The sequence below is a fragment of the Hydra vulgaris genome, chromosome 09, assembly GCF_038396675.1.
Source record: "Hydra vulgaris chromosome 09, alternate assembly HydraT2T_AEP".
In the NCBI taxonomy this organism is placed as follows: Eukaryota; Metazoa; Cnidaria; class Hydrozoa; order Anthoathecata; family Hydridae; genus Hydra; species Hydra vulgaris.
Window position 1 is genome coordinate 37,787,765 of NC_088928.1, and position 22,222 is coordinate 37,809,986.

Here is a 22,222-nt window from a genome sequence, read left to right on the forward strand (position 1 = left end):
TCTGCATGTCTTATGTTAAAAGCAATACAATACATTTCTAAAGTTTTACCAAAGATGAAACTTTAGAAATGTATTGCTGTGGCAAATTGTAATAGTTTATTTTCTGTTTTAAAAAAATTAAAAAAATTATATGAGATCAATTATGTAAAATGATCATCTTATGATCATGCATTAGCATTATAAAATATTGAAGCAGATCTTTTAAAATCTTCAAATATAGATTCATTAGTTAATGATTTTGCCACAGCAAAAGCTAGAAGAAAAGCATTTTAAAAATTTTTCACAGTACAAATACATGTTTTAGAGCAAAAAATGTTGTATTTTATTTTTACTTCAAATTTTAAAATTTCATAATAGCAATAGTAACAGTAAATTGTGTTTTATCAAAGAAAATTTTTTTAACACAGGTAGTAATTAATAATTTTACACAATGTAAAATTACTAAGTATTGCCAAATTAAAATTTCAATAAAGTAATTAGTAATTTAACACGGTGTTTCATCAATAAAGACTCATTAGAAATTTTATTTGTGATGAACCTTTTTTTGATAAAACATTGTGTAGAATATAAAAAAAATTGAATAAAATTGATAAGTGATTTTCTAATTCATTAGAACTATATGATATATAATAAATATAAAAAGGTAATAAGGATATATATGTATATATATATATATATATATATATATATATATATATATATATATATAAATATATATATATAAATATATATATATAAATATATATATATATATATATATAAATATATATATATATATATATATATATATATATATATATATATATATATATATATATATATATATATATATATAGGCCTTGTTTTAAAGCATAAACTGGTATTTACTATAAGCCATTTAATGTAAGTGGTAAGCCATTTCACATAAGCCATTTTTTATCATTTTTTAATATTTAAACAAGTCTAATGAAAAAAGTAATTAGTATTATAAAAACCACTTATAAAATTTGAATGACGAAGATGTAAAAAAATTTGCATAAAAATCATGTTTAATATTTGTGCTATTTACAAATGTTTGATGTCATGTTTGATATTCATGCTATTTGCAAATATTTGATGTCATGTTTGATATTCGTGCTATTTACAAATAAATTAAAAAAAAAATTATTTTTATTATTCTTACTTTTCCATCAAAAATGTTCAGCAAAAGAAAAAAAAAAGATGTTATATGACACTTAAAAAAGAAATCATTAAAGAAACATGTTAAAATAGCTTTTATTTATCATCTTGCAATAGCAAGAATATTTACTTAGACAATTTCCCATAACAATAACAGAAATAATTACTGAATTAAAAAAAAATTAAATGACAAAACAAAAAATTATTAGCTAAAAATTAGCATTCTTGTCATGATCCCAAAATAATCTATGGTGTATTCAAAGGTTTTATCCAAAGAGCTTTTGCATTATGCAGTAAAGAACATGTAAATCATAAATTAAAGTTTCTTACAGAAATGTTCATAGAAAATGGTCATAATAAAAAAACACTTCAAAATATTGTCAAAAAAATTAAAAACAATAAGCAAATAATCAAATAAGCAACAACATTAACATCAAAGGACTAGATTAATTATATTTCTCTACCATGGGTACCAAAATTAAGAATTCAATTAAAAAAGATATTTAAAATGCGTACACTCAAGTTTTCAAATCACCAAAAAACCTTCGACAATTAATAACTAAAAAAACTTGACTTACCCTGGAGTCTACAGACCCTGACCCTACCAAGCTTTGACTTACCCTGGAGTCTACAAACTGGAGTGTTCATGTGGAAAATTCTATGTAGGTAAAAAAAAATTTAAGGTTTAAACACGCATTTGTCAACATCAAAAACAAACTTTTGAGGGAAAAATAGGAAAATTCAGCCGAGGCGGGTCATTCCAGAAATTGTCATGGTGCCTTTGGCTCTAGTGTTCTCCAAATGAAGGTGGTTTGAATGAAGATGACAGTGATTATGTCACGTTGCCGTTATATAACCCCTAGAATTATTGTATTATATTATAAAGAATTTTATATAGATAAGTTTATATACTATAAACAGATCTTTTAATTTAATTTTATTAGCTAAAAAATAGTTCACACTAAATTTTATTTTACATTAGCGTCACTTTTGATATTTTAATTTTATGTTTGTTTATTGTTTTGTTATAACGATTGATTTTATCAAAAAAATGGAAAAACATTATTACAAACTTTAAACGACATCTATTAAAGAGTTTTTTTTTTACAATTAAAAAAAACAACTTCTTTTATAGATATAACTCTATTATTCATTTTTTTCGCTTGAATTTACGCTTGAAGCAATGTCTTTAAATTTATAAGTTTTATTTTGCAAAAAATGATAGTTTAGAAAAATAATATTTTATAATAGTTACATCAGCTTTATATAATTAACAGATTGTGTGATATCAAAAAAGTGAAAACAGAAACTTATAATTTAGAAAGAACTTTGAATAAAAAAGTAATTTAAATAAATAAAAAAATAAGATTTTTTTTTCTCAATTTTTCTTCCTCTTCATTTTTTTCTATTTTAAAGCGCTGGTAAAGTAATTAACTTGAGTTTTTTTTCTTTGCAACAAGTAATATTTTTTGTTTGTTAATAACTTTTTAAAAGTAAAAAATCATTATTTGCAAATTTGCAATTTTAAGAAATAATGAAAAAAATATTAACATATTTTAATTCATTTATACAAATGTCGAGAAAAGAAAGCAATTAATTTATGCTAAATGATAATAAAAAATGTAACATTAAATTTAATTATTTAATATTAAAAAACAAAAAATAAAAAATGAAACAAAAAAGACGTTCTACATTTAGACATGTACATTTAGAAAAGAACAAATCTAGACTTGTTTTTCTTAATTAGTAAAATAAACTTGTTTTGCGGTAATATATTTTATTACGGTAGTTAAAAAAGTGAATAAAAAAAAAATAAATAAAGATAACTTTATGATGTTTTTATGACGAAATCATAAGGAGCTAATGAACTAAGTCATTTTTTAATTAAAACAAGGCCTATATATATATATATATATATATATATATATATATATATATATATATATATATATATATATATATATATATAAATATATGAAGACCACAGAGGTAAAACCACAGATGTCCAATTTTTGAAAATTTCAAATTTTTTATATTTTGATGATATTTTAGTACTAAGCTATTTTAATTTGAAAAATCATAACAAAAAAACTATGTTTTAAGGTTCTATGTTCATTTAAAAAAAAAGGGCAACTTTGAAACAACCACTGTTGTCAAATGTTTACCGCTTAAATAACACAGTTGTCCAAGTTATTTATAACTAAACCAATGATAATAAAAGTGTAAGTCACATGACTAACTTTTATCCTTAAGAAAATTTCGTCGGATGAAGTAAACAACATTACGTTCACAGAAAATTATTTAAAAAAAAAACTATATATATATATTATATATATATAATATATACATATATATATACAGAGCCGGAACCAGCTTTTTTTGGTCTTTGAGGTAGCTAACTTCCAGACATGGAGCAAACACTAAACATTTATATGTTTATACTTATGTCAAATAAGGATGCTTTGCAAAAAATTGCAATTAGAGGCTGGGAAAAAAAGAGCCCTCAATTTTGTTCCCCCCCTGCCCCAAACGAGAAAGCAACAAGTTGATGAAATATTTTTTGTACTGTTCTCAACTAGACTTATATTCATCGATAAATCTTAAGTTTCATAGTATTATCTTTCAGCGTTCAAAAATAATGACCATATAAAATTTATAACCCCCTCAAATTGAGGGGGGTTTAAACTTTATATGGTCATAATTTTTGAAAGCTAAAATATTTTACTATGAAATTTAAAATTTATCCATGAATATTAGTCTAGTTAAAAACAGTACAAAAAATATGTATATATATATATATATATATATATATATATATATATATATATATATATATATATATATATATATATATATATATATATGTATATATATATATATGTATATATATACAGTTATGGCCATTGAAATCCGACCACTGCTGAATATAAAGAAAAACAGTCTATGCATGCGAATAATCAATTTATTTTCTTCCCTGACATCAGTTATTAGTTAATTAGCTTTTAGCCAATCACATTAGCGTTTATTTTATTGCACTGTAAAATTTATTAAGCTATATATCTCATTGTAGGGTATGGATTATCATTTAACTGTCACAATTTAATTATGACTACGAAGGAAGGTCTTCGTGCTAATATTAAACTTTTATGGGAGGATGGTGCAAGTGAGCGTCAGATATCAGCAAAATTGCGAATGCTAAAATCTACTGTTCATGATATTATACAACTAATCAAAGACACGGGATCCACTGCGCCCAGAAAACGTTTTGGTAAAGCTAGAATTACTAGCAAACAAACAGACAATATGATACGCAGGGCTGCTGTGAGAGATCCAACAATATCCAGCACACAAGTCAGGGCAGATCTACCTAATGACGTTACAGTCAGCACTCGAACAATTAGAAGACGTTTATTGAAAGATGCAGGTCTACATTCTCATCGTCCAGCCCTCAAACCGCGACTGTCTTTAAAGAACATCCGTGATAGGATCGCATTTTGTAGAGCTCACAGACACTGGTCAATAACCAAATGGCGCCAGGTAATGTTTAGCGACGAGACACAAATAAAGCAATTCGCTCCGCATAAGTCATTAGTTCGTCGCCCACCTAACCAGCGTTTTAATGCAAGGTATACTGTACCAGCTGTCAAGCAATGTCCTTCAATTATGGTGTGGGGCGCAATAGCTTCATCTGGTCGATGTGGTATTTATTTAATGCAGAAGGGACAGACTGTTAACTCCCAACAATATCTAAAAATCCTTCAAGAAAAGGTTCCAAATTTGATGGAAATTCGTCGTTGTTAAATATTCCAGCATGATGGTGCACCGTGTCACCAATCTCGTTCACAACGTTCAGGTTCTGGGTCCTTGGCCGGGATCATCCCCAGACTTGAACCCAATCGAAAATTGCTGGTTCAAGTTAAAGTCAGCAGTATCCAGAACTAATCCTACATCACTGGACAATCTAGCGCACAAAATTCGTCAAGCTTGGATTACTGAAATAACGCCAGAATATTGTCAGGCTCTCGTGGATTCAATGCCAGATCGCATTAATGCAGTCTTAAAAGCACATGGTGGTGCCACTAAATATTAAAAACATTGAATATGTACGATATGTTACATTATAATCATTAATTGTTACTGTTATTCTTTTATTGCTATAATACAATTGTTTATTACTACATTAAACTAGTTTTAAGTAAAATGATACTGGTGGTCGGATTTCAATGGCCATAACTGTATATGTATATATATATATATATATATATATATATATATATATATATATATATACATATATATATACATATACATATATATATATACTCAATAAACTGATTTTAACTGTTGGAAACAGATGGTCTGATGATGTATGTTCTACGCAGCATGATTTTAAATTATCAAATTTAAAAGATTTCAAACTGATTTGCAATTTATGTGCTAGGCAAAATATAAAATGAAAAGTTTTGGATTGATTTTATTATCTAGTTCATAAAACTGAAAAACTCAACACCATTACTATTTCACTACTAATTAGAACTCTGTTACATTCTGTATAGGCATGACACTTATAGAATGGGACAGAAACATAGTCATTGCAAATCAAAAATTTCTGTCAGAAATGCTAGACGATCTCACAAAAAACTATAACAATTCAGTATTATATATAAACATGACGTGAAAAATTTCTGAAATTTGCAGAGTTTTAAAGCCAAACTTCTTGGTTGTTTGTTCATTTATGTTCACTTAGAGAAATTGAAATATTAAAGGCTAGTTAAAATTTAATTATATGGAAAATTGGAAATATTTAATTTTATGTGTGTTATATCCCATATGTTTAGATCAAAGGTCGAAGTGTTCACAATTAGTTTTTGTATGGTTTATACAAACTTGATATAAAGTGATGGAACACAGACATCAAGGAATCATCTATGGCAAATAGATGAGGTTGGGGAAGAGATAAGGTTGCAATGGTATTTTGTCAAATAAAAAAAAAAAACTTTCATATAATTTTTTATTTTAATTTTTTTGTTTGAAAAGAAGGAGGGGGTGGGGGACAGCTTCATTATTCCATCACACACTTAGTACGTTGTGGTTGTATACAGGGTGTTAGCCAGAAAAAAAAGGTCATTACATTCTGACATTTAAAAAAGTAGATACAATTTTTTAGAAACAATTAAGTTTCAATACAAATTTTCTATTTTTGCTGGGTTATTCATAGGAATATTTTTCTATTTTATTTTTCAGGAATATTTTTATATTTTATAAATGTTTAATTCTAATTATTCAACTTGTTTCATTTTGAGCAATCTTCGTCAGTTTTCATTTTTAAATCGCTTATCTCCTTTGTTTAATATTGTAGAGAAAAAACAAGAACAAAAGACAATTGCTTGCAATTTTTTTAATGAATGAATTAATAAATTTATTCATTGAAACCTTGATCTATTTTAATTGCATACATTGCTTTTAAATACAGTTGTAAAAGGTTTAAACGATTAGTTACATATATTGTCTTCTGTTATTTTTATTTTCATTTTTAAACTATAAATGTAAAAAAAATGCTAAATAGTATTTAATTTTTAACAAAACATTTTTGACGATTTCCAAAATCCTCTTGTAACTTTTCAACTTGCTAAAACAACTTTTTAATCAATGGCAGTCGATAAAAAACACTATACGTTATACGTAGGAATGCCAGAATTTTACGGCTTTTACGAAGGAAAACACTAAAAAAAAATTATTACAGGTTTTTAAAATCCGTAAAATTTTAATTTTCGTAAAACCCAGGCGTTGGCAACCCTAATTATATGGAAAGATTTTGAATGTTTCAGTTTTTGAATACTTTAGCATTTTAAAACTAAAAATTTTAAAATACTTAAAAAAATTTTCTTGTCTTTCTTACATAGGTAATCGTATTATTGTTCATCATATTTTATATTACAATTTTTATCATAGATACATTCAAAAGTTAAAAAACTTATTAAATCGATAGCTTTTAAATGAAAGTTAAATTAAAGTTTCCGAAATTTTAATGAACTTTTAATTGAAAAACTTGGTTGGCTCGCCAATTTCCGTCAAATATAATGCTACTTTAATTGTAGTTAAGGCGATTTACAAATTATTCAAACTTATTTATTTGAAATTAGCATGATTTTATAAGCGTATTATGTCCAAACAAAAGCTTTAGATGTTATATTTTTTTTCGCTTCAGGTTTTTTTAATATTTGAAGAAACTTTTCTCTTTTTTATATAATTTTCTAATCCTTTTTACTACCCATAATAATGAATTTAAAGAATACCATTTCGGAGTCTTTAGATCACTTCGCTCATCGGCGTTAACTAAATTTAGTTAAAAATCTATTGAAAAAGTGCCTTAATTTTCTATAGATCCTAGTTCTAATCGTTTCTGACCTATATTAGCTTTATATAGTTGTCAAAATACAATATTTCTATCAATTTTTACAAAAAATACAAGAATTCCGACCAAAAAAAAGAACAAGTGCCAATAAACGATCGGAACAGATCAAATTTTTAATCTATGATGTTCATTTTACCTAAAAATCGTGTTTATTTAAAATCTTATTCAAATTTAGACAAGCGATTGAGACTTTAAAAAGATTTAAAAAAAAAAGAATCTACGGTCTGGGTTTTTTCGCTTCAAACATTTATATTTTATGATAACGCAAAATTTATCATTTTATTTTTTTCGTCTTTTCATGATTCACAGACCTGATCATTTAACGGAAATATGTCGTAGTCAACAAAATATCATACAGACGCTATAGTATTTTAAAGTGAGGGCATCAACTAAATTTAATTGGCATATTTAAATATCTAGTAAATTAAGTATTTAAGTAAAAAAATATATTTAAATAAAAAAACTATTTTTTTTTTTTTTTTAATTTACAGATATACATTAAATATCTACGTAAATTTTGTATTTATAAATTAAAAAATAATTTTTTTTTTGTAATTATTGTAAATATTGTTAATAATTAATAATATTATAATATTATTTATATATCTTCGTTTATGTTTTACGCAATTATAAAATATATAATACGTTTCATTGCATGTTTTATTTTTGATTTTGTTGTTGTTATTTTCGGTTTACTTAATCAGCTAACTTATTTTACCGAAATTATTAATAAATCTTTTAATATGAAAACGTTATTAACTTATTTTAAATTATAATATTTATCAATATGCAAATTTTATTTGTAACTTTCCTAACTTAAGATAAACAGCAAGAATGTAAATTAAGATTTTTTCAATAACAAAAATAAATTAATGAAATAATTTATTATACATATTAAACAATTTTAACTGGAGAATAACTGACGTCAATTAAAAATTAAAAATAACTTTTTTTTCAACTTTAGAATGATCTTGCTTGTTAATGACGACACGTTTTTTCACATTAAAAATTTGATCTTAATTCTTAATTCATCAACTTAATTTGCAATGACTATGTTTCTGTTGTGCGTACTAATTGCTTTTTTTACTCGTCTAGCGCAACACTTTAAATCTGAAACTGATTTAATTTTTTTTTTTTACCATGATCTTAAGAACCTTTGGGAATTTTAAACCAAGTGGGAAACCGCGTTATACGCGGTGCCATCAGGCTGGCTAACACCCTGGTATATTACAATGTGTTACCATCTGCTTTTAAAAAAATAAGTGCTCTAAAAGGCTACATGCTAACGTGGTTTATGAGTTGATGAATTTACAAGTGAAAATGAATTTACAAGTGTCCAAAATGATTGTCTTGTTTTCAAAAGAACACTGTGAATAAATAATTCTTGTATTTAGCACAAAAAATGCATTTATATATTGTGTTAGGACTAAAATGTCATAAAAATAGACTTTTAATTAAATATGTTATTAATAAACAGATATCTAATGTCACTAAACACTGATCTTCATTTTTCTCAAAATGAGAAAAATGTGACATCTGTGGTTTTACCCGTGTGGTCTGCATATATATATAAACATATATATATATATATATATATATATATATATATATATATATATATATATATATATATATATATATATATATATATATATTTATATATATACACACATATACATATGTATATTTGTATATATATATATATGTATATATACATTATAAATTTTACACATAAATATATATATACATATATACAGTTCCCAATCAAATAATTAGCCCACATTGATATTTTTGTGTATTTTTTTATATTTTTAGAGGTAAAATTTATTTTTATTATAAAAATACAAATAAAAACTTCAAATATAAAAAAGTATAACTATTTTCTAACAATAAGATACACAAAATAACAATAAGAATATGTTTATTAAAAAGAATTTTTAATATTTTGTTGATCCTGCCTTATTTTTTAAAACAGCACCAAGACGATTCAGCATGCTATAAATGCAATTTAAAGCCATTTATTTAAAATGTGCATAATGGTTCCAATGCCAAATAACTTTTTCAATCAATTGGGTCCTATATGCAACTTTTTCTAGCAAAATTTCTCTAATTAATAACTTCTATACATTTCTATAGGGTTTAGATCTGGGGAGTTCCCTTGCCAACCCAAAAGTGAAATTTTTTAAGACACCAATAATTTTTTAATGGATTTTGCAGCTTAGGGCTCCATCATACATAAATATTTTATTTTGTTAATTTGGAAACCATTTCTTCAATTGAGGTAAAAGATGGGTTTTAATGACTTTTTTGTATTAGTCTTGATTCAATTTTCCATCAACAATGTACACACGAAGGCCTTTTCCACTAATAACCAACCAAAACATGATTTTAGGAGGAAGTTTAATTGTCTGAATCTTCATGGAATTTTTGATTGGAATCCCTTTTCACATATTGAGCCCTTTGAGTCATAATTTATATGGTAAACGCATTGTTGAAGCATACCTGGAGCATCACTAAATGCAAACACTGGAATATAAGGAAAAAATTTTTTATTTTAGTAATATAATGACTAACCAATTTCCTTTCATCAATAGCGAAACTACTGTACTTCTTAGTCCAATCTAGGCATTTTTTTCTCTGAGAATTGGTTAATTTTGACTTCTGGGCTGGCCTTCTAATTCTGACCCCCATTCCATGTAAACTTTTTTGAACAGTGATTGTTGCTACATTCAGTCCCACCTCATTCAATTTGCTGGTAATAGCTAAGTATGTAGCAAATCTTTTTTTTCTCTCACTATTTTCACTAGCTTTCTCTCATTCCTTGGTGTTATTTTCTTTTTTCAACTGCATTCGCCTTAACTATGAACATCGAATGGGAGACCATTTTTCAATTTGTCTTTGATTTGGTTCACAGTGCATCTTGATATCTCACATTTTTTTGATATTTCACTTATCAAGTAATGCTTATCGGTGAGAAGATATTAAATAACTGCTTTTTTTTTGGAACAAATGTCTTCTTTTTTTTCCCACTTTATTTTTTAGAACTTTTAAACAACTTTTTAACTAAATACATATACTATATACAAACTATATATATATATATACATATATATATATATATATATATATATATATATATATATATATATATATATATATACAGATATATAGGTATATGTATATATATGTATGTATATATATATATATATATATATATATATATATATATATATATATATATATATATATATATTATATATATATATATACAGATATATAGGTATATGTATATATATGTATGTATATATATATATATATATATATATATATATATATATATATATATATATATATATATATATATATATATATATATTTGCGTGTGTGTCTTTTATATAGTTGGAGGTGCCTAACTGTGACTGTTTTAGCTCATCTGTAATTTACTTTATATGTATGTTTGCGTTCTGTTTAAACCTCTGGCGCAGAGTTGACTCACCCGTAAGTTGCTATCTTATGTTTGTGTTTTTTCTGTTTATGTTTATGTATATGTTTGTGTTCTGCCTGAACCTCTGGCGCGGTGTTTACTCACTCATAAGTTACTTTATGCTTGTATGTGTTCTGTTTAAATATCCTGTTTAAATGTTTAATCTGTTTTGATGCAGTGTGAACTCATTAACTAACTAGACGATCCAACTATAAAATCTACGCTCTCCCTTATCTCTAATATTTTGTTAGATGTAATGTTTTTTCTAATCCATTTCCAAAATATCATGCACGATGTTTTAAGGTACTGTTTGCAGGAAGTAGCTCCTTTTAATTACTCCAGGTCAGGTCAAGTTCAGGATCACCATGATCACTCTGTTACTAGTATTATGTAACCCAGTACTACCTGCCCAATGCCGAGCTGCCTTGTAGAGTGTACTTTTTAAGGCGAAAGCTAGAAGAAACAAACTTTAACTTAAAAATCCCCTGCCTTGGGGCTCTTGGTTGAGTAAAGGCTAGAGATGGTATCTGGATAAAAATACTTATCTAGGGCAGATGTTAACTGCATCCAGCTATTGTCTTATAGGAAGCCTCTTAGGCAAAGACTTAAGGGGTAAGCAGAATAGTTCTGCTAACCAGCATCAAACCTTTCATCTATTAGGCTGGCATAGATTTAAACCTGTGTTGCATTGTTTCCTGCCTAGGATGATGAATGCTGGATCTTCTTGACTCTTCTCATAGATTTTTGCTTGTGCCTCCTTGATATTGGCTATGCAACTATTCTGTTATCTCCTAATGAGGGTACAACTCTAAAACTCAGTTTAATGGTTCTGAGGCTGGCTGGTAGTAAGATTTCCTGAACTCTGTGGTAGCTATCAGAGAGGCTAACTTCATCAACAGCTGCATAATATCAGAGTATTAACAGTGCTATGTTGCGCATGGATGGTGTCGCTGTTAATGATTTTGGAGCGCATTTTCAAGGCCACATAAGAAGTCCTATGTTACAACTTAGGGTTAATTAACAAGACTGAGAAAATTGTATAGCTCATTGCTCAATGAATGAGTCAAGTTCTCTTTGAAACCTAAATCATGCCAAAAGTAACCCAAAATAGTAAACATAAAAAACCATTCCCACCAGCAGACTGCTTGAATATATCTTTTACTAATATTCGTGGTCTGCGAAGCAACCTTTTATCAGTTGAATCTTACCTATTGCAAAATTCACCAGACTTGCTTAATCTTAGTAAGACTAACTTAAAATCTAATAATACTTCTTCTGATCTCAGTGTTATTGGATACTATCCTATGATTCGCAAAGACTTCAATAGTCACATGCTTGGCTCAGGGGTATACACATCAATTCATCTATTTGTTGTGAAATTAGGTTCGAATCCTTTGACCATTCTTTTATGTACTTCTGCTTAGCATCTCTTCACTCTATCACCTTTCTCTTTGTTCTTTTTTGTTCTCCTTCCCAAGACTGCACTCTTTTAGATGTAATTTCTGATCTAATTTGACCATGCCCTCTCTCTTTAGCCCTCTGCCAATATTGTTGTTATTGGTGACTTTAACGCTCATCACACTGAACAGCTTGGCTCTAATGGCACTGACCCTGCTGGGACTAAAGCCTATAATTTCTGCAACTTGTTTATCCGCGCAGCAGCCTTGTTCGTCAAGGTTCATGTTTTGGAGTTAAAGAGTTGAGAGAGGGTTGTAACCACAAAAGTAGCCTCCTTGACTGTAGTGGTCTTCTCAGCCTTGGGAGGTAAATAATTAAAAAATAAAATAAAAAATTTCTCTATCTTTTACTCAGATAATTAACTTTGTGACTCATTTTCCTGACAACCCTAATCATTTACCTTCACTCCTTGATTTATGTCTGGTCTCTGATCCTATTTTGTATTCAGTTTCTTCCTTTTCTCCTTTAGGTGGTTCTGACCATGCAATGATCTCTTTAAATCTTTTATCTCATGCTCCCTTTTTGGACTCACCCTATTATCTCACTACTTACTACTACCCTAAAGCTGACTGGGATTCTTTTTGTGATTTTCTTTGTGACAGTCCGTTTTTTTCTTCTCACTTGAAATATACACCTCCTAGGTAATCTTCTGAAATCAGGCAGGGATGGAAGCTTTTATTCCTTCTCTACTCAATCATGGTTTTCACCTTCTTGTGCAACTGCTACATCAAATTGTAATCATTTTTTTCCACCTCTTCCACCTCTAATTGATGAGACTGATCTTTTTACCTCTTCCAAAGATAAGGCAGAACTATTTGCAAAGAACTTTTCTTCTAATTCAACTCTCAAATCTTATGGCAATTCTCTTCTTTCCATTCCAATTAAACAGGTTAACCCATTGTTAGACATTCAAATCACTCCAGCTTCCTTGCTAAAGTCATATCTTGATTAGACTCTTCTACAGCTTGTGGTCCAGACAATATTTCTGTCATAGTCTTACAAAATAGTCCTCTAGAACTCTTTTCAATTCTTTCTAAACTATTTATACATGCTTGACTGAGTCTTTTTTCCCTGCCTGCTGGAAAATGACATCTGTTTTTTCAATTTTCAAAAACTCTGGTGAAGATTCTGACCCCTCTAATTATTGTCCAATCAGCCTTCTTTCTGTTATTAGCAAGATCTTTGAGCCTTTGATAAGCAAATTTCTAACATCCCATCTTAAATCAAATAACTTACTGCCAGACAATCAATATGGTTTTTGATCTTGCTCTACGGCTGACTTGCTAACTGCTAGGACTGAAAGATTTTTTTTTGCATAAAACGGAGGCAGAGAGGCTAGGGTTATTGCTCTTGACATATCTAAGGCTTTCGATAAAGTTTGGCATGCTGGTCTTCTCCACCTTATTTCATATGGTATAACTAGGAAAGTTTTTGAGATTGTTCATTTCTCAAATCATTTCTTTCTAACTGCTTTATAAAAGTCATCCTTGAAGACCAACACTCTTCTTTATTTCCAATAACTTCTGGAGTACCTAAAAGTTCTATCATTAGTACTGTTTTATTTCTTTTCTACATTAATGATCATCCCGAAAACCTTAAATCAAAAGTAGCTCTTTTTGCTGATGACTTAACTTTATACTCCTGTTAATGACAAAAAGTCTTCTTTTTTCGACTGCTTAGAACAGGCAGCCGATCTTGAATCTGATCTCACTTCTGTAACAGATTGGGGCTTACATTGGCTTGTAAACTGCAACAAAACTCAGTTATTTACTGCTAACAACTATTGCAGTACTGTTGACAATCATATATTAGTGAATGGCTACCCTCTCACTGAGTCCTCTTTTTTACGTCTTGTTAGATTATCATTTACTACTGACCTTTCATGGAAACTGTATATAAAATCGATTGCTAAATTAGTATCTGATTAAGCATTTTTTCCATCATCGTAAAGTTGTATCTCTTTCTCTTTTCTACAAACACTACCATAGTCGCTGCTCAAAGGAGCTATCATTTCTAGTTCCACCAACTAAAAACTAAATCTCGCTTAGCTCGTCATCCAGCAAAGTCTCATTTTTTTACTATATCTATCCTTGCATGCTCTAAAAACTTTTATTCATCTTTTTCCCCCGCATCTCAACACTTTAGAACTCTCTCTCTCTCTCTCTCTCTCTCTCTCTCTCTCTCTCTCTCTCTCTCTCTCTCTCTCTCTCTCTATATATATATATATATATATATATATATATATATATATATATATATATATATATATATATATATATACCTGATATATATATATATATATATATATATATATATCTGATATATATATATATATCTGATATATATATATATATATATATATATATATATATATATATATATATATATATATATATATATATATATATATTAGAGTGTCCCAAAAATATGTAGTAAACCTTTTTTTTCTAAACTTCTCTTGTACTAGAGCGCGAGTTGTTGTTCACCGTATCCCTGAGATCTAACATTTTATTCCTCCTGCAAAATAGTCTTTACATTCATTTATGATTCTCACTCAATGACATAATCTACAATCTATTTCTATTTTCACATATCCCAGGTCTACGTAACTGGATGGCTCCGTTGGTCACTTTTTGCGACCATTGTGTTGCATAAACAAACAAATTTATTCTTTGTGGCTGATGAGCCCCAACTTTTTCCAATGTACACTACAACGACAAAACGGACATTAGGCTATCCGGCTGGATGTGGTTACGGCGCCCAATAACCTAATGGCTACGCTAACACTCACACACACGTTCATTCGGAAGCTCCACAATGCACGCCGGATCAGCGCTCGCTGACTATGTGCTCGGATCTAAAATCTTACTCCATAGCACATCATTCCACACCAGCACGGGGCAGTAGCTCTTTTGTCTAAGAGCGATGGCTAGTGGCCTACGGTGACTAATGTGTGCATTCGATCAATTGAAATCCATTCTGTAGGTCTTACGTCTGGCTCTGATGTGCTAGCCCATAAGCGCAAGGAGTGCGTGTGTTTAGCTTTCTATTCACCCGATTTGAAAGTGAACGAAAATACAACGAGACCAGACAAGACGACCAAATGGTACATACTAATGCACTACCCCATCACACCTGTAGACATCAACACTCCCTAAAATCAGTTTATCAAATATTTGTTCTTTATTATATACTTTTGTTCATAATCTTTTTTTGACCTTATCTTTGTATATTTCTTCAGATTTGTTTTATAACGTGTGAATGAGACCGCATATATGTGAGAAGCATAACAGCGCGAAAATTTTTCACAAAATTACGTATTAGCGTATTTTTATAACAAATGTATTCTTGGTTTGTATTTACTGAACTATACCACTAGATAAGTTTAGACATATCACGATCTCATGAGGTTTTTTGTTTCTTTTTTGTTTCTATCTAGTTCTCTTTATCTGACGTCGCTAAGTTAGTTTGTTGTGGTTTGCACTATACAGTGTTTACTAACGTTCGTTAGGTCGTTTTGTCAACAATATTGTTTTTAAACGTTACGTTTTTCAGTAGTTATAGGCTATTAGTAAAATATCGCATTTATTGTCTCATCTGTTTATTTTTTCACTATTCTCTGCCTACTGATTATATGTCTAAATTTTTTTTTAATCTCTGGCTAATCATTTTTTAACTTATCTGAGTCTGTTTTGTGTGATAGCTTTTGTCTCTACTTATCAGGCAAGATTTATATTTCTCATACTATTGGAGTCACCACATTTTCTACCATATTTTCTACTAACTACTTTTATATTAACGACAAACATTCTTAGTTTCGATGATTATGAGTGGTATTTACTTATTATTTTATAAGACACATTTCAGTCATAAAAGAAACGGTAAGTTACTCATAATTATTAATTACTATTTTCTATTTGCTTTAGTTTATTTCTATACATTACATTGTTTATTTTTATGCATACGCATACATGCATGTGTACACGTTTGTCTATTCTAATGTAAGTGTACATGATATTTATATGTGTTAACATATTTGCGTATATTCACACCACGCGCATCCCTTACCACCCTCATGAGATCTTAAGAATGTTGGAGCTGTATTAAAAACTGGGATAGGATTGGAATTTTTGGCTTTTGTAGTGTAGTCCTGTTATATTGCAATATTGACTAGCATGACGTAGAGTCAGGCGGTGAGATCTGTTGCAAGGACACGCCCCTGACGAGTGGCGTTACTGCAGGTCTCGGGCTCTCCGAAATGTCATTGGTGATCGCAGTGCATTCCTGAGGAGGGGGATCACCATTATCCACTACTTAATTCTGATTGGTTACCATGGCATCAACATTTTTTTACCTCTTACACCCACGTATTATAGCGCTTTGTGAGCTTTATATTATGAATTTGTTACATTAACAACATTTATATACTTTTATCTCACACAGGTGATTATCAGTTTTCAGTTTATTATCTAGAGTTTAGACCATAAATAGTAGCACATTTATTAGCCTATTTTTTCTTTTTATATTGCCCGTACTATCATTTTTGATCATTTTTTTATTATTTTGTTATCTACTTATTTTATTTTATTGTTTTTGTATGGTGTGATAATTTTAGCCATGGTTGCCGTTTATAAACCAGCGGATCTATATTGACTTGTTTAGTCATAGACTAAACATTGTTTCATTATTTGTTTAGGATGACTAGAGCGTGAGTTATTGTTCACCCTATCCCTGAGATCTAACATTTTATTCCTCCTGCAAAATGGTCTTTACATTCATTTGTGATTCTCACTCAATGACATCACCTACAATCTACTTCTATTTTCACACCTCCCAGGTCTACGTAACTGGACGGCTCTGTTGGTCACTTTTTGCAACCATTGTGTTGCATAAACAAATAAATATATCTCATTATTATCATTAACTGACAGTATAATTCTTTTATTAATAAATATATCTCATTATATATTATTATATAGAAAGCTTTAAATTTTCATAAGTTTGTTTTGAGTTACTTTCTTTGTTACTTTTTTTCTCTCCTCTCTCGCTATCAATAGATGCTGTTGTTCTATTTTAGAATATTTAAATAAGTCATTTATAAATCCAATATTCCTTTCAGCGCAGTCGTTAGTTACACAAAGTCCTTTAACAAAATTTTCAAAAACACTATACGATTCAGTTTTCGAGAAGTTGGGATGAGAATAAACCCAATCTTTGACTTGATATACGACACCTAGGCGTATAAACATATAAGCCAGCTATTAGTAGTAACAAGCTCTGAAAGATTGCTGTTTTGAAAGATTAAAACAGGATTAGGTTTTTACATATTTATTTTTTCTAGCTCTGGAAAAGAAAATTAATGACTTTAAAATCTGATACTTTACAAACATTTCTAAGTGAGAGCCAACTAGCGAAAAAACAACTACGGCTGGAGAAAGATACCACGAATGTTTATGAAAACTTTTAATCAAAGTATTGCCAACATCTGCATTAAATTTATCCTTGAGAACATATGCTGCTTTATGTACAGCATGTTGAGCGCTTCTAGATTTGAGGTACCAAGGGGCATAGCAAACAGCAACAATAAAGGTACACGTTTCAATTTCCTTTTTATTTTCATCAGGTAAAAAGGTTATAATAATGGATGTCATTTCTAGTGTAAGAATATACAAAGCATCAGCCATGAATCTTGCATCGTGACTCTCCAGGTTGATGAATTTTAAATTCATTGAGCTTATCAGATTCAACACTAAGATAAAAAGCCAAATATTTTCCAAGGTGATTATAGTCATTTCTTGGAAAAATTTAATTAAAAATGATACTAATTTAATAACATAATTTGTTAGGTGCAGAATTAGCATATGCTAATTCTGCATCTAACACTAACAGGTGTTGTAGCTAATAGAAGCTTGTCTCTGTTAAACTCTATTGCTATTTCTGAACAGCCAGACTTAGATGTTTTTGACAAATGCTAATTCCGCACCTAACACTAATAGGTGTTGTAGCTAATAGAAGCTTGTCTCTGTCAAACTCTATTACTATTTATGAACAGTCAGACTTAGATGTTTTTTGACGCACACAAAGGAAAATTGACATTTGCTTTTGTGTGTGTTGAAAGCTGATTTTCATTGCTTTCTGGAAAATCGAAATCACAATCACTAGCAACTAAAGACTGGTGAAATGCAGAACTTAAGTAACAAAAAGGGTTAATCACTTAATAAAGTGAATAAAAGTTTAATTTAAACCATTATTACAAATAATTATTTGAACATTTTTAAATTAAAGATTAAGATATAATTTACCTGATGCCTCGGAGTCATCTGAGTCATGAGGAATCACTTCATCTATTTCTAAATCGATTTTTCTATCAAATTTAAAACTTTCATTAACTCTGCATTTTTCTTCATAAGGTCTTATTCTTTCATACCTTTTAATTCTCCTTTCAACTCTTTGTTTCATATCAATGTCATACTTTTCACTCATCACACCTCTCCTCAATGTTCTTTGGTCTTGAAGAAGAGCCAAATCTTCTATCACTGCAGCATTTGATCTTGGCATACCTTTATCTGATTTTATTTTTGCTTCTATGTTTTTTTGAGAAATATCAAACAAATTTTCAAGAAGTTCTTCAAACTGATTTTCGTTTTTTTTTTTTTTTTTGTAACTGTTCCCATCTAAATAACTTGTATTTCGCATTGAAATGTACAATTTATTTAGTTTAATAAACTTTTGCACAATTTTTACTTCAGAAATTATATTGATTCCAAAGCCAGCATATTTGCATTTATTAATTTTTCTCAGACAGCATATTCATATAATCTCCATATTTTCATAACAGAAATCTTTGTCAAGGCAAACCGTATCCCTACTCTTTGTTTTGCATGAAAGATTTTCTTGAGTAAACTTGAACCTTTTACTTTTTTCAATAATAACATACTGATAATATCATAGAACTGTTCAGTTTGTTGGAAGTTGATGTTGAGGAAAAACAGAAATCGGACTTTCTAAAGCTAAAGCGGTTGTCGTGGGTGTAAATTAACATTGTAGTTCGATTTTTTTATTTTAGCGATCTTTTTTTCCTCATTTGTGATAAGAATTTATTATAAGTATTTATTTTTTTATAATTTTTAAAAACTAAGCTGCCCAAAAAATTCTCTTGTCAAGAGTAACAATTTGATTAATTGTTTTTTTATCAAAAAAAAAAGATTGCTTTAAGTTTGTTTACGTTTTCTAAAAAGGTAATCAAGATTGCAGCTTTCAAAGTTGATATATTTAAAAGTCGATATTTTAAATAAGATAAAGTTGGTCAAAAATCAATAATTAAAAAATATCTGTTAGTCCAACAAAAAAACAATTAGTACCGAAATTATCGATGTTTTAAAAACACATCAATATATACTTTTTTTAAAATTTCCTAATATTTGGTACAGTGATCAAGAAAAGTTTGTTAATATATTACTAGTTGATCAGTTACCACCTATATCCTATTACAAAGCTAACAGTTTTTTTAAAAAAAGATTACAGATGTCTTTTAAACTATGAAAAACAACAGCTATTAGAATTGTTAAAAGAGTTTTCATTTAGATGAGCAGAAATATTTAAGTTAAGAAAACCTCAGAACACTTAATAAAATCCGTTTTTTTAATTTCAACAGAAAGCACTTGTATTGGTCTTACAAATCTTTTTTCAATACTAATGGTCTTCTATAAGTGTATAGACAAAGAATTTGAGGTGTACAATTATTTTTTTTTTTTCATATTTTTGGGACACCCTAATATATATACATATATATATATATATATATATATATATATATATATATATATATATATATATATATATATATATATATATATATATATATATATAATAATATTGCTTTGTAATAAACCTTTAGTCAAATACGATTTTGAAAAGCTTTAGTAGTATTTATGAAACACCATTCAGTGAACTTACCTTAAAATCTTTAAAACTCCAGTAGGGCATAGAGTTCATGGATATGAATTCTGCAGCTTTTCTGCAATTTTGATCAGCAGCTATCAAATGGTTTCTTGTGTCAGTTGCCAAATAATATTTAGCCTGAATAAATAAATATATTTACCATTAATAAATATAATGCAAAACAAAAGTAAAAAATACAAAGTTATTCAAAATAATGCAAAATACATAATATTAACTATTATTTTATCCACCTGAGGACAATTTTGAGGTATTGTCTCAATTTGCATCCATCGCCTGTAAGCATAAGATATTTGCCAACATGCATTATAAAACAGCTGACGAGCATACCTCCATTTTGAATAAACAAAACTAAGATGTTGTTTGTAAATGAAATACTGTTCAACATGAAGCTCAAGCCAACCCTCTAGTTCACTGCCATATTCTCCGTTAAACATTGATTCAAGCAATAAATCTTGTTTTTCTTTCAAATCTATCAAATTATTTGATTCTTGTTTTTCTGTTTCCAGAACAGCTTGCAACTCTTGCTCTTGTTTTAAAAGACAATCTAACTGCAAATATAGGCAATATAACTTACATAAATACATACATACATACATACCTACATACATACATACATACATACATACATACATACATACATACATACATACATACATACATACATACATACATACATACATACATACAAATATACTAATAATAGCAGATTAAGCATAAGAAAAATTACTAAAAGCAATATAATAAAAAAATATATATATATATATTTAAATTTTGTTTAAATGAAAAACATTATTAATAGTACTTATAGCTTCATGCCATACACGGCACGAAACTTTAAGTACTATTAAAAATGTTGTTTTTCATTAAAAAAAAATTTAAACATTTATTGCTCTATTATAGTAATATTAGGCACTGTTCAATGTTTGAGAGTTTTTGTATTATTTTAATATAATATAATACATAAACAACCAATCAATAAATTATATATATATATATATATATATATATATATATATATATATATATATATATATATATATATATATATATATATATATATACACACACTAATTAATTTAATCAATTAATTCATAACAAGAAAATAAAGAAAAGAGCTAATGAATTAATTTACTAAAAAGTAAACAATTGACTTATAGACCTATAAACAATATACTTAATAACAATAGACTTGAAAAATTGTAAACTAGATGTGTTGAAAAAATATAAAAATTAAAAACAGTGAAGACAATAAAGAACTTCAAAATATTGATGTTTGAGGGGAAAAAAAAACTTTTGAAAATGAAAGCACAGATACAGTAACTTTGCTAAATGATAAGTCACACAAAATTGTATTTTGGTTGGTAGAATTAAAAGAGTTCAAGAGAGCATCTTTACAAGACTGTGATAGATATTACTGTTTGGACAATAATGGACCTTAGCATTAGAAATTCTTATTTTGCAATGATTTCTTTTAATGATAAATAGATGTCTATTTTTAAAAAACTCAGTTTTGGTCTTTTAAGATGCTACGAAGAGAATTAGTCTGATGTCTGGTTTCAGATTAATAAAGTTAGAAGTTTAACATAATAAGTGTAATCAATAAGGTTCTTAAAAAAACTTAGTTTATGCGAAGTGAAAAAAAAATTCAGGTCATTCTGAGCTGATTTATATCAATTGATTGAGATTTTTTTTTAAAGAAAATAATCTTAATTGATTTGATGAAAGGGCAAACTGAAAATGTCAGA

The 22,222-nt window shown here is 28.3% G+C and overlaps 1 protein-coding gene across 1 annotated transcript in view; it reads right to left on the reverse strand.

The window, feature by feature from the left end:
• LOC101240898 (dynein heavy chain-like protein 2) overlaps positions 1 to 22,222 on the reverse strand; it is a 47,756-nt gene that overhangs the window by 9,211 nt on the left and 16,323 nt on the right. Inside the window, exons 5-6 of the mRNA XM_065805604.1 lie at positions 20,708 to 21,025; positions 20,472 to 20,594 (exon numbers count right to left, since the gene is read on the reverse strand). Of these exons, the coding sequence (XP_065661676.1) occupies positions 20,472 to 20,594; positions 20,708 to 21,025 (441 nt within the window). The remainder of the gene's footprint in view (positions 1 to 20,471; positions 20,595 to 20,707; positions 21,026 to 22,222) is intronic.